Source organism: Bos taurus, chromosome 16, assembly GCF_002263795.3.
Source record: "Bos taurus isolate L1 Dominette 01449 registration number 42190680 breed Hereford chromosome 16, ARS-UCD2.0, whole genome shotgun sequence".
Lineage (NCBI taxonomy): Eukaryota > Metazoa > Chordata > Mammalia > Artiodactyla > Bovidae > Bos > Bos taurus.
In genome coordinates, this window is record NC_037343.1 from 1253334 (window position 1) to 1266753 (window position 13420).

Here is a 13420-nt window from a genome sequence, read left to right on the forward strand (position 1 = left end):
TTGCCTCCTAAATTTCTGCCTCAGTTCAATTCAGCAAGTGTTCAGTGTATATCAACTACGTGCAAGGTTTCCAGCTAAGAATTCAAGGACCGGTAATATATACCCCTTGCCCTTGAGGAATTCATAAAGGGAAAATCCATGAATTAGTAATTGCATGTCTTAAGTGTGGGCAATAATGCTGGGTACAAAAAGCATTGTGGAGAGGGTCTCTCCTTCTGCCTGGGAGAAGCCAGAATGGTTCCTATCATTTGCCCTGGATCTTAAGATTTGAATCAGATTTTGCCAGGTGGGAGGAGGAAAAAGCACATAAGCAGGAAAGAAGGGAACCAGCTTGAGAAAAAGATCGGAAGACATGGAGTCTACCGTGTGTGTGTGTGTCTGAGAGAAGAGGAAGAATGATTTGCAGTCATGGATTTATGTGGCTACAAGCCCTCGGCAGGAAATAGACCCCTGCTGTCCAAAAAGCAGGGGAGTTTCTGACACTTCCACCTCTGCCTCTCTCTCTCTCTGTGCCCATGAACAGGGAAGCAATGGGGTCACCCTGCCCCAGACCTCTGTCCCCAGGGCCTGCCACCTCCACTCCATCATCACGCCTCCTGCTCCTCCTAACGAGGCTCGGATTAGAGTGGCTCTCCAGGGCTGAGCTGCCTGGAACAACAGCAGGACGGTTAGACGGTTCCCACACAGATTACACACACACATACCACGGGCCCTCACACACACACACACACCAAGGACCCTCACAGACACACACACACACCATGGACCCTCACACACACACACACACACACCATGGGCCCTCATAGACACGCACACACACATACATACCATGGGCCCTCACACACACACACACACACACACACACACACACCAAGGACCCTCACAGACACACACACACACCAAGGACCCTCACAGACACACACACACACCATGGACCCTCACAGACACACACACACACCATGGACCCTCACAGACACACACACACACCATGGACCCTCACACACACACACACACACACCATGGGCCCTCACAGACACGCACACACACACACACACACACACACACCAAGGACCCTCACACACACACACACACACACCATGGACCCTCACACACACACACACCATGGACCCTCACACACACACACACCATGGACCCTCACACACACACACCATGGACCCTCACACACACACACACCATGGACCCTCTCTCTCACACACACACCCCCCACGGGCCCTCACACACACGCGCGCACACACACCCCGTGGACCCTCACACACACACACACACACACACCATGGACCCTCCCTGCAATCCATGGTAACCAGACAGCGTGTCGGGTGTGTTTGTGAAGCCAAGAGTAGAAGGGGTTGAGGATCTAGAACCTGAAGCCTGAATCCGAAGCGGCTCAGCCGGGGCCAGAGGAGCACGGAACTGGCGCATGCGCGGCGGGACCAGAAGCCGCCGAGAGCCAGAGTGGGCGCGGGGCTTGCAGGGGCCACAGGCCACAGCCGTAGACCCGAGAGCAGGAGAGCTGGGGGTGCAGCCCAGGGGAGCGGGGGCAGACTGCAGGGGAGATGAAGGAGCAGTCACACCACTTTCTTCTCAGGGAACAAGCGGTGCGGCGGTGGAGGGGTGACGCCCGGCTGACTGGAGTGGGCCGGGGGATCTGAACGCGGAGCCTCGGCTGTGGAGAAGGTTGAGGACCGCCCACCGCATGCGCCGCCCGCTGCCTGGGCACCTCCCTGGCTCCAGGGCCATCTCTCCACCAGCAGAGCCTTCTGTGTCTCTCCTCGTGCGGGGGGCTGCCGGGGGATCAGGAACAGGTTTTGCTCTGGAGACAATGTTCCTGGGCTGGGAAAGCCCCTCCATTCCAGCTGGTGCCCAGGAACACTGCAAGCCAGGCTCTGGCCCTTGGGCCAGGCTATTAGCTCTGCCCCTTCAGGTATGTGCCAGGGCAGAGATGAGTTCTGCCAGGGCCATCTGTTCTGAGGGCACAGGGACGCATGGCCTCAGGACTTCTAGGGTGAAGCAAAGCAGGCAGCTGCTGCTGCTGCTGCTGCTGCTAAGTCGCTTCAGTCGTGTCCGACTCTGCGACCCCATAGACCGCAGCCCACCAGTCTCCTCTGTCCCTGGGATTCTCCAGGCAAGAATACTGGAGTGGGTTCCCATTTCCTTCTCCAAAGGAAGGCAGGGGTCATATGAATTAAGGATTTAGGACCTGACGCTGCCTCTATGTGATCTTGGGCAAGTCACCTCTTTGCTAGGCCTCTGATTCTCCACCTGTACTATAAAAGATTTGGATTAAATGATCCTAAAATTATTACTTTGCCAACAAAGGTCCATCTAGTCAAGGCTATGGTTTTTCCAGTGGTCATGTATGGATGTGAGAGTTGGACTGTGCAGAAAGCTGAGTGCTGAAGAATTGATGCTTTTGAACTGTGGTGTTGGAAAAGACTCTTGAGAGTCCCATGGACTGCAAGGAGATCCAACCAGTCCATCCTAAAGGAGATCAATCCTGGGTATTCATTGGAAGGACTGATGCTGAAGCTGAAACTCCAATATTTTGGCCACCTCATGTGAAGAGTTGACTCATTGGAAAAGACCCTGATGCTGGGAGGGATTGGGGGCAGAAGGAGAAGGGGACAACAGAGGATGAGATGGCTGGATGGCATCACTGACTCAATGGACATGGGTTTGAGTGTACTCTGGGAGTTGGTGATGGACAGGGAGGCCTGGCGTGCTGTGATTCATGGGGTCACAAAGAGTCGGGCATGACAGAGTGACTGAACTGAACTGAACTGAATGATTAATTAATGATCCTGAGACCCATGCAGCTGGGATTTAGTACGTGGTTAGTGGGAGGAAGCAGAGAGGAGGAGCATCATCTAAGAACCTGGGCAAACCATGTATACAGGCCGGCAGAATCAGGAGGAGGGTGTCTGAGCTCCTTCCCACTGCCTTCAGCAGGGACTTGCCAAAGGCACCAGGGAAAGAAGAGTCTCTCCCAAGAAGTGCGTCTTTGGTAAGGACCCCGGAGCGGGGAGATTCTCCTCAGACACCTGAGGACCCCACACGATGCTTTCTGGTGTTTATGATCAGGAAATGCTTTTCTAGGGCCCATTCGTGTAGGTCCGGAGAGTTTCCTGTATCTTCCTCTCCATCATTGTCAGAGAGCTTGAAGCTGGCTTTCAAATTCTACCACATCCCCTGTTCATCTCCTCTTTGAATGTCTCTCCCTGTGGTGATTTTTGTGTACTTATAGTCCCATATTAGAGGTCCAGGTGGCAGGTAGTGGCGCTGGTCAGAGTACCTCAGGTGAGCCTCTTTATATCTTTGGATTCCATCTCTGAAACCAAAGCCGTGTCACTCTCAGGCTGAAGAAAGCGGGAAAGGCGAGCTCCGTCCCTCCACAAAGCCCCACGGCTGCCTTCTCTTCTTGGAGAGTGCAGGATCTGAGGGGTGGGTGTCCCGTGCAGGGGTGGTAGCCACCTGCCCCCTCAAAGAAAGTGGGCCAGAAAAAGAGACAGACAGCAGACAGAGAGAGGAAAGGATGAGGTGGAGGTGGGAGGGGTCCGTGTGGGGCTGGGAGGGGAGGGCTGGGGGGAGGGAGAGAGAGAGTCTTTCCAACCAAGCAGAGGGGTGACGTGAGGGACCTGCTGAGGAAAGGGGAGAAGAAACGGCTGGACCTCAGGAAAGAGAGAAGTCATTGGCTTGACTCGCTCCCCGCCCTCCCCAGGCAACCTTCTACCCAGGCCCCTCAGAGGGTCATAACTTCCCCGTCAGAGTTCCCGCCTCTCTGGAAGCTGTGAGGCTCCATTTGGAACCCAGAGTCTACAGGGTAAGGTTGTGGGCTTTGAGGTGTTAGGCCTATTGGTGCGCAAGGGAGGGTGAGTGTGGGTGGAGGGGAGCACCGGGCACAGCGGGGTGGGGTGTTGGTGTTGAGGTTGGAGGGCGGCAGTAACTCGTCTTAGGGCTTTCTTCTTCAAGATTTTTTTGATTATATAATTTGGTTTGGAGTAAGGTGTCGGAGGTAAGTTGAAGAGACAGCTCTTGCTATGGATGGGGGCTTACCCCCTTGCCCAGCAAAAATTAAGAAAGAGGGAACGTGCTCGCTTTAGCAGCATATATATATATGCGCCACACACACACACACACACACACACACACACACACACACTGTATCAATGTAATTATGACTGGTTCGAGTTGTATGGCAGAAACCAACACAACATTGTAAAGCAATTATCATCCGATTACAAAATGAAAAACAAAATAAAATTGGGATGATACAGAAGATTAGCATGGTCCCTGCACAAGAATAACATGCAAATTCATGAAGCCTTCCATATTTTTTATAACTGAATCACTTTGCTATACAGCAGAGATTGGCCCATCACTGTAAATCAACTATACTTCAATTTTAAAAATTGAAGGGAAAAAAAGAGAGTCTCCTAGAGACTCGTGCAGCTGACTTTGGGGAAAGATGCGTTATCAGAAATACACCAGGCGCCTCACACCCACACGACACACATTCCCTGACCCCTCTGTGCATATGTGGATGAACACGCGTGAACATTTGAACTCATCTGTACAGAGATACCTACGGAACTTTCTGGGTGTGTACAACCATACACAAAAGAGTTCTTTTGTTTCTGTAATCTTTTGTTTCTAAAAAGCTGCCTTCATAAATACATTTTAAAACTAACATTCTTTTCTGTAATGAGTTCTAACGGGAATCAATTTTTAAGCCTATGTTCCCTAAATGGATCAGGCATTCCTGGAACTAGGCTTGCCCTATTTATTTCTGTGCCCCCAGAGACAAATCCAGGGCCTGGGACTATTAAGATAGCTCATACATGTTTGTCAGGCAAAGGCAAGAATGAATGAATGATCTTCTTAAAAACCACAGGTTTCCCTAATGGTGAAGTTTCTCTAAATCTAGTGTAGTGGCTTATAGTTGTACTCTGAATGGGTGACTGTGTAAGAGAGCACATCTGTGTATGCCTAGTTAGTAGGGAGTGATGTAGACAGGGGGACACGCATGAGTGTGTGTGTTGAGATGAGTAAATGAGATTTTGCCAGGTGCCTGCACATTCCTGCGTACGTGAATGAGTATCAGTGTGTGGACGAGACTAAAGTGGGGCCGACAGGAGACGTCCCCTGAGATGTAGCCCCAGCGTGGAGGGAGCCTGCACTCACACTGAAGACACTATGTGTGACGAACAGCTTCAGGGTCTGCGAGCATAGGGGTGGAAGTCGGATGAGTCTGTGAGCTCTTCCCCCAGGACTGGACACCTTAGTGATTCGGCTCCATTCTCATTCCACTCCCACCTGCCAGGACCCCCATGAAGCTCCTGGCCTTACTGAGCCTTCTGATCCTGATGCTGCAGGAAGCAAGGACAGCATCTCTCTCAGAGGAGAGGGAAGGCGATCCTTATGCCATTCTGCATCTGGGGGACTATGTCCTGAGCCTGGACAACTACGATGAGGTCATCGATCCAAGCAACTATGATGAGCTCATAGACTACGGGGACCAGCTCCCCCAGGTGAGGCCATGCAGCAGACTCACTGCGTTCCCCGAAAGAAACTGGGAACCAGAGGCCTGGTCCCTCTCTACCTCGTAATCAGCTGTCTCAAGCCTCCCTCTTTCTCTGGGAAGTGAAATTCTTGTTCCTCCACAGGAAACTGTCACTTACATAATGCTAAGAAAGAAGACACAAAACTTCAAATTTGTAGCAACAATTGTGAGCCTTGCCTTAGAAGTCACACATCCCTCCCTCCCTCGGCCTTCAAGTGAGACCATAAAATATATCTCACTGGAACATCAGCAGTGTCCTCACATTCTCCTAGCAAAAAGGAGTGCCACAGCCTGTCCTAGACTGCCTTCAGTTCGGAAGTCCATTCCTCAGCCCTGCCTCCCTGCACAGGGGCTGACGTGAAGACTACGCTCGTTTGCTGTGTGAGCCTGATGCCCAGGCAAGGGAAGGTCCCCGGTCAGGGGGTCTGGAGATTGATCCTAGCTCTCCCACCAGATTGGCCGCCTGCCGGCCCCTGAGCTCAGGCCCTCCCTGTCCGGACCTCCATTTCCGCCTCCATAACGTGATGAGAGACCAGACGCTCAGAAAGTCCTTGCCTGTCACACTTTCTGCCCACCCTCCCACATTCTCCACAGGGACTGTCTGTAAGCTTGGAATTGGTTGCTGATGTTCCCAGACTACGAAGTTCCTCTCAGGCAAAAACTGACTTACTGTGTGCTGTGTCTCCAGGTTAAAGGGACCAGCCTGGCTTCTCTCACCAGGACACGTTTTACTCAGAGCACAGAAGCTGCAAGGACGCTCCCTTCAAACCCCACCACGGCCAGGCCTCCGACACTAGGGCTGCTGGCTGCCCCGGCCAACCACGGTAAGTTCACAGGCACAGTCTCAGTAGCCACAGGTCACAGCCTGGGTAGCCACGACCGAGCACCAGGGATGCCAAAGAGGAGTGTCGTCAGGGGTGGAGAGCAGAGGGTCAGGGAGAGAAGGGCAAACAGCTGCGGGGGTCAGGGCGGGGGGGAGCGTGGGGTGGAGAGCAGAGGGTCAGGGAGAGAAGGGCAAACAGCCGCGGGGGTCGGGAGGGGCGGCGAGCAGAGGGTCAGGGAGAGAAGGGCAAACAGCCTTTGGGGTCGGGGGGGGGGGGGGGGAGCGTGGGAAACAAAGGGAGAGGCTGACTGTTCCTGATGCTTCTGCCTGAATGCACAACCTGGATGGAAGGCAAAGAAAGCAAGAACTCCCCTGTGCCTAGCAAAGCTACCTGCCTTAATTAATGGCATCGCTGGGGGAGCAGGTTGAGTGGTAATTAGATTAGAGACAATTTAAAACCTGTACAGAAGAATAAATAACTTTGTGGCTGTCATTTGGCATGGGGGCAAATGAAGAATTTATTTTGCTTTTCAACTTGAATTCCCTCCCTAGTATCTTCTCCCCTACTCCCTGAGGCCCTCCTGGAGACTCAGATGCTGGCATATCCATCAGTAGGGGGTTGGCACTCTGCTTCAGGTCAGAACTGAGGCACAGGAGGATGCAGTTAATTCCGGAATTGCTTGTTCTCAGCTCCTATTCTTCTCTTGAGATGTTTGCCTTGAGTGGGTACAGGGTAATGAGGCATCATTAGAGAAAACACTTTAGGCAGGAATCTATGACCTCCCAGGCTTAAAGGGCCTCAGCTGGACCTGCCATCCAAGGCCTGGGGATAAGTACACTGTCAACTCATGGCTGGTGAGGAAAAGCTGTCTCTTAATCTTGAGTCCTTGCCACTACCAACAGAGTTCCTCCTTGAGCTGGACTAGCAGTGGTCTTTAGCAAACTCTGTCCTTTCTAAGCAGAGAAGGCGATGGCACCCCACTCCAGTACTCTTGCCTGGAAAATCCCAGGCAAAACCCTGGTAGGCTGCAGTCCATGAGGTCGCTAAGAGTCAGACACGACTGAGCGACTTCCCTTTCACTTTTTGCTTTCATGCATTGGAGAAGGAAATGGCAACCCACTCCAGTGTTCTTGCCTGGAGAATCCCAGGGACGGGGGAGCCTGGTGGGCTGCCATCTATGGGGTCTCACAGAGTTGGACACGACAAAAGCGACTTAGCAGCAGCAGCAGCAGCAGTCCTTTCTAAGAGCAAGAGATAGAGACTGTCCACAGTATTTAATAAAACCATCCCAACTCGTTAAAGCCAGTCTGAGCTTAGTGGCCTGGCCTAAGTCTCATGACCACTGGTCATAGACTGAGAAGAGGGGAGGGATGTTTCCCAACAGCAAACTGAGATGCTGATATCATAAGAACGGGAAATGAATCCTAGACAGTCAGTGTCCACTCCACCTTGACTCTATTATGGTTTTTGGAGCCACCTAAAACCTAATTCCTCTCCCACAAGGCAAGTAGCAGAGCCTTTGGCCATTGCGCTGGCTTTGTATCATCTACAGTGCACTTGGGGGCCAGTGAGAAGCCCCATGGAAAGGAGACGAACACATCCACCTCTGTGGCTGCACCTAAATGTCCTAGAAATACCCACATAGGCCCGGGTAAATCTACACAGGACCAGGGTCTGATGAAGGCACTAAGGGCTTAGATCGTAACAGTAATAATTGAGGGAGGCTCTTCTTCTCGAAGTCAATGGCTGAGTGCCAGACCGGGGCAGCCAGCAGCACTTCCGGGGGCACTGTGACAGTCGGTCTGGGTGGCAGCCTGAGGGACACGGGGGACCTCAGCTCAGACACTCCTTGGCCAGGGCCTTTGGTCCCAGAGGCTGACGGAGTCTCACGGATGTGTGTGTGTGTGTGTGTGTGTGTGTGTGTGTGTGTGCGTGTGTGTGTGTCTCCCATTGGTTCTAGAGGCTGAGAGTCTCACGAGTGTGTGTGTGTGTGTGTGTGTCTCCCACGGGTCCCAGAAGCTGAGGGAGTCTCATGGGCGTGTGTGTGTGTGTGTGTGTGTGTGTGTCTCTCACTGGTCCCAGAGGCTGAGGGGGTCTCACGAGGGTGTGGGGGGGTCTCCCTGTGTTCTCTCCTCCACCTGGACCAGGCCTGCCGACCTGTCTGATCTGCGTGTGCCTCGGTTCCTCTGTGTACTGTGACGATGCGGACCTGGAGAACATCCCTCCTCTTCCCCAGACGACTGCCTACTTATACGCTCGGTTCAACCGCATCAGCCATATTCGGGCTGGAGACTTCAAAGGGCTGAGTATGTATATATGTATATGTGAGTACGTGTATGTATATGTGAGTATGTGTATGTATATGTGAGTATGTATATATGTATATGTGAGTATGTGTATGTATATGTGAGTATGTGTATGTATATGTGAGTATGTGTATGTATATGTGAGTATGTGTATGTATGTGAGTATGTGTATGTATATGTGAGTATGTATATATGTATATGTGAGTATGTGTATGTATATGTGAGTATGTGTATGTATATGTGAGTATGTATATATGTATATGTGAGTATGTGTATGTATATGTGAGTATGTGTATGTATATGTGAGTATGTGTATGTATATGTGAGTATGTATATATGTATATGTGAGTATGTGTATGTATATGTGAGTATGTGTATGTATATGTGAGTATGTATATATGTATATGTGAGTATGTATATATGTATATGTGAGTACGTGTATGTATATGTGAGTACGTGTATGTATATGTGAGTACGTGTATGTATATGTGAGTATGTGTATGTATATGTGAGTATGTGTATGTATATGTGAGTATGTCCTGGCAAAGAAAAGAGTGGGTGGGCAGAGGGAACCCCTCGGTTCGTCCCCTTGCCACTCAGCCACACCGAGCAGTCATTAGCGTGCCCCACCTATGTCGGCCCTTTCAGTCTCTCCAGCCTGGAAATTAGTCTAATTCCTGGCCTTGAAGGTTTTTCTACGGCAGAAGTGACCTGCTCTTGTTTTTGCTCCACGAAGCTATGGGAAGCTGGGGAGGAGAAGCTATGAGCAAGCCTGTTTTCAGGCTGTCCTAGCAGCTGTAGCTCTCTGCCCTCCTGGCCTCTGAACAAAACCATGCTAAAGCTGGTCTGTAACCCAGATTCTACCTCTCATTGCTGACAGGCTTCCCGGGCCTCAGAGTTTTTTGGGTTCTTTTGTTAGTTTGTGTAAACTAACAGGTACAATGGATCCAGAAATTCCTGTACCTGTTGGGTCTTACCCTCAAAGCCTTCTTCCAAGCCCATCCACACAGGGCAGAACACTCCAGGGAAAGGCATCACGGAACCTGAGGACTTTCCCAGTTTTACCAAGTTCTTCCTTCTGGTTTGACCCTGGTGCATGTGGAGTGCTGGCTCGCCTTCCCTGTGCTGAGACAGGAGAAGGGTGCGGGCAGCTCCAGCAGGAGCAAGGGGAGATGGGGTGTCCCTGTGTTCTGCTCTGCACCTCTTAGCAAAACTGAAGAGGATTGACCTCTCTGGCAATTCCATCTCCTCCATCGATGACAAGGCCCTTCGCCTGCTGCCTGCTCTGCGGGATCTGATCCTCCCTGAGAACAAGCTCGTGGCACTGCCCACACTGCCCACCAGCATCGAGGTCCTGGACGTCCGCATGAATCGGCTCCAGAGCTCAGGGATACAGCCTGAAGCCTTCAGGGTGAGCCAAGGCCTTGCATCCCTGTCTGCTGCACGCCACCAGGGCCCACAGCCACACACACATGCACCTGGCCCTCGTGGAATGTCTCTGTCCCAACCCTGCTCTGGGGCATGAAAGTCAAATGTCATTTTCTTTTTTTTTTACCTTTTGCTTTTATTTGCATTTATTTTTTGTGGCCTTTATTCCCAGGCCATCAGTTTTTGTTTCCTCTGTTTCTTCTGAAAGGATATATTTTTCTTCTGTGCAGACATCCTCTTCTGGTTTAGGAACAATCTGTTCTTTTTCAGTAAGGGTCATCTCAACGTGGCAGGGGGAGCTCATGTCTGTGTTGATCCAAGTCCCGAGCTGCATCTTCGGGGCTTTGTTCACATGAGAAGCTGAGTGGCCAGAGATCTAAGTCTTTCAGTACAGCATTACTCTCTGCATTTCTGAGCATGTGCAGTAAAAATTCAGCACTCTTTGGGCCACGGACCCTGCATCCAGCCCCTTTGGCCTGGGCACACCTGCCATTCTAACAGTGGAATGGCGGTGCATATCGCTTCTGTAAAGTGACATCTTTCAGATACTTGGTGGCCCTTCAGATATGCATACCCTGAATGACGTGGGCAGTTTCACAAAAGTTCTTAACGTGAACAAAAAGATTTAAACCTCTTGATTTCCGGGTCAAGTGGATAGAGAACCGTTTTTAGAGCTCCCCTCAGGCCACTCACCAGAAAAGCCAAGCCCCATTTTCTTCATCTAAGCCACCAGCAACTCCCCCTCTCCCTCTTGGGGCACCTGGCCTCTCGGGTTCCTTCTCTGCAACTGCTCACTCACCTCCCTGGGCACCAGTGTTCCCCACACACTCACCTTCTGCTCCCCAGAAACCTGGACTAACATGTGACTTGACTTGGAGTTGTACTGATTCCTGCTCTCACTCTGCACATCTTTTTGTTTTCAGAACCCACCACTAACTGACCAAGCTTTGTCCTTCTAGGAGCAATTTCTCAAGAGAGACAATCTGGTTGGTCCCTGGCTGGCCAGTTTCAATGGGAAGGGCTAAACGCATGCACGGATACGGCCCCCTGGGCTGCCCACTCAGCGGTCCAGGGAGCCCTGGGGGCAGTCCCAGTGGGGGAACGGAGAGAGCTGTGAGTGAGACTGACACCCCGGCTGTCACACTCACATGCACAATCTTCTCCATCGTGCCTGCGGCTCTCCTTATGCTGGTCCGAGTATCTCCCATCCGAGCTCTCCATATTTGGTCCAGTTTTAGCATCTGGAGACTTTTTTTCTTTTCTGGAGACTTTTCACTTGGGAAAGTCCCTTCTGATAGCAGGGATGTTGAAGCTGGGCCCAAATGTCCTGCCGGCCTGTTTCCCAGCCATCCCTGCCCCTTGCTTGCTCCTCCCAGAGTCCCCCCGGTTACTGCTGAGCTCCTTCATGGCCTTCAGCTGCAGCAGCTGTTCCTTCTGCATCTGGCGGGAGGGGATGAACCGTCCCTGAAGCACCCAGCTCAGAATCCGGCACCTGGCTGAGGCCCAGGAGACGGGCCCAGGAGTGGAGGAGTGGGGTCACAATAGAGCCCCTCACTTCTTGGGCCCCACAGAGCCCAGCAGCCTCCCATGTCCTTTGCCCCCTCCCCAGGCACTGGAGAAGCTGCAGTTCCTCTACCTGGCGGATAACCTGCTGGACGCCATCCCCCCGTCCCTGCCCCTGAGCCTGCGCTCACTGCACCTGCAGGTGAGTGGCTTCCCCGAGAACAGGGGTCTTGGACAGCACAGAAGGTGGAGGTCAGACTGCAGGGAGCCCCCTTCAGCAGTGGTGGGTCTCCGTCACTGAGAGCTCGGCGAGCAGAGTTGGCGCGTCTCACTCAGACCACTGTCTACAGCCTCCGTCTCATTCCTTCCCCTTCCTGCCCTTTAAAACGCTTCCTCTCTGCGTTCTTACCCATCTCACCCAGTGCTCACTCCTGCCCCCCTCCCCTCGCCCTCTGTCCCCCCCCACCTCCGTGCCCCCTCTCTCCGTCCTCAGTGGGTCCCCGGCCTCCTTCCTTGTTTGTGGCCCCGGCCTTCTGGGCCTCGGTGTCTCCAGCTGCAGAGGGGAGGTGAGCTGGTGAGGCAAGGCCTGAGGGCAGAGGAGCAACACAGCGCTCGGTGTGTTCTCTCCAGAATAACATGATAGAGACCATGCAGAGGGACGCCTTCTGCGACGCCGAGGAGCACAGACACACCAGGAGGCCGCTGGAAGACATCCGCCTGGACGGCAACCCCATCAACCTGAGCCTCTTCCCCAGCGCGTATTTCTGCCTGCCTCGGCTCCCCACGGGCCGTTTTGTCTAAGTCTGCCCGCCCCCTAAACAGCGACCTTTCATCCGGGCGTTAGTCAGCCTCAAGATCCAGTGGCAGAAACCCACTGCTCCCCCTGCCTCAACACACACACACACAGGCACACACGCGCACACACACATGCACACGCACGTGCACGTGCACACGTGTGCACACACATGCACGCACGCACAGACAAGCACACACGTGCACACACACACACACGCACACGCACATGGTGCGCACACATATGCAGACATGCGCACACACGTGCACGCACGCACGTACACACATGCAGATGCGTGCACACGTGCATACACCCACGCACACATGCACACGCACATGTGCGCATACACACACACACTGAAATGTCCTCCAGGAGCCAGATTTACATTTCTCCATTCTCTTTCCTTAACACCTTATGGCTCCTGATCAAAGAATAGAGATGTCTGCAGCAGAGCTCTTTCCCATATTCCCGATTCCTCCTACCCACACAGAAGGCCAGGAGAATAATGTAAGAAGCAGAAGAGGGACGGAAAGAGAAGAGGAAGGGGAACAAGCAGTCGTGTCCTGGAGCTAGTTCTTACTACTAGGCTTGCAAGAACTGATCATTAAATTTTCCAGAATTTTTCAAGCCAGTTGTTAAATGCAGTCATTATTAAAAAGTAAATCATATAAGCTCACAATTAAATATTCTGTGTTGAAAACAAATGTAATAAATACTCAAACTCATCACTTCCCAATTATTTTACCATCTTTTACTATTAACCATGTTCTTGAACTTAATTATGTCTGTGGTATCTGTGCAGTGGAAATACTATATAATGACATGCTTTTAGTGACATCACACTGGTAGTTTGAAATTGGCCACGGTGGGAGTATTTATACCACAGAATTAGTAAACGCTACGTGTTAGGATTTTGTTAGAGAGAGAGCCTGTTCTTAAGCCTTTGCCAGCATCGCCAAGGATGAAAACAGCTGTTTAGCCTCCCCCT

The 13420-nt window shown here is 51.9% G+C and overlaps 1 protein-coding gene and 1 pseudogene across 3 annotated transcripts; both read left to right on the top strand.

The window, feature by feature from the left end:
• The first annotated feature begins 2958 nt into the window (after positions 1-2958).
• Positions 2959-13158, top strand: OPTC (opticin). 3 transcript variants are annotated; one of them, XM_005216658.5, is made up of 8 exons: positions 2959-3022; positions 3737-3838; positions 5339-5546; positions 6267-6402; positions 8550-8708; positions 9917-10119; positions 11746-11841; positions 12270-13158. In XM_005216658.5, exons 3-8 carry the CDS (start codon positions 5346-5348, stop codon positions 12438-12440), a joined length of 966 nt encoding a protein of 321 aa, XP_005216715.1. In that variant the 5' UTR covers positions 2959-3022; positions 3737-3838; positions 5339-5345; the 3' UTR covers positions 12441-13158.
• Positions 4253-4353, top strand: LOC112441938 (uncharacterized; annotated as a pseudogene).
• Positions 13159-13420: the final 262 nt, after the last annotated feature.

Bases quoted from the DNA above. Each gene is read 5' to 3' on its own strand.
- OPTC (XM_059875248.1), top strand. From the start codon at position 5,346: ATGAAGCTCCTGGCCTTACTGAGCCTTCTGATCCTGATGCTGCAGGAA. The intron at 6,403-8,549 runs GTAAGTTCACAG...CACCTGGACCAG, and splicing joins GGCTGCCCCGGCCAACCACG to GCCTGCCGACCTGTCTGATC. The intron at 11,842-12,269 runs GTGAGTGGCTTC...TGTTCTCTCCAG, and splicing joins TGCGCTCACTGCACCTGCAG to AATAACATGATAGAGACCAT.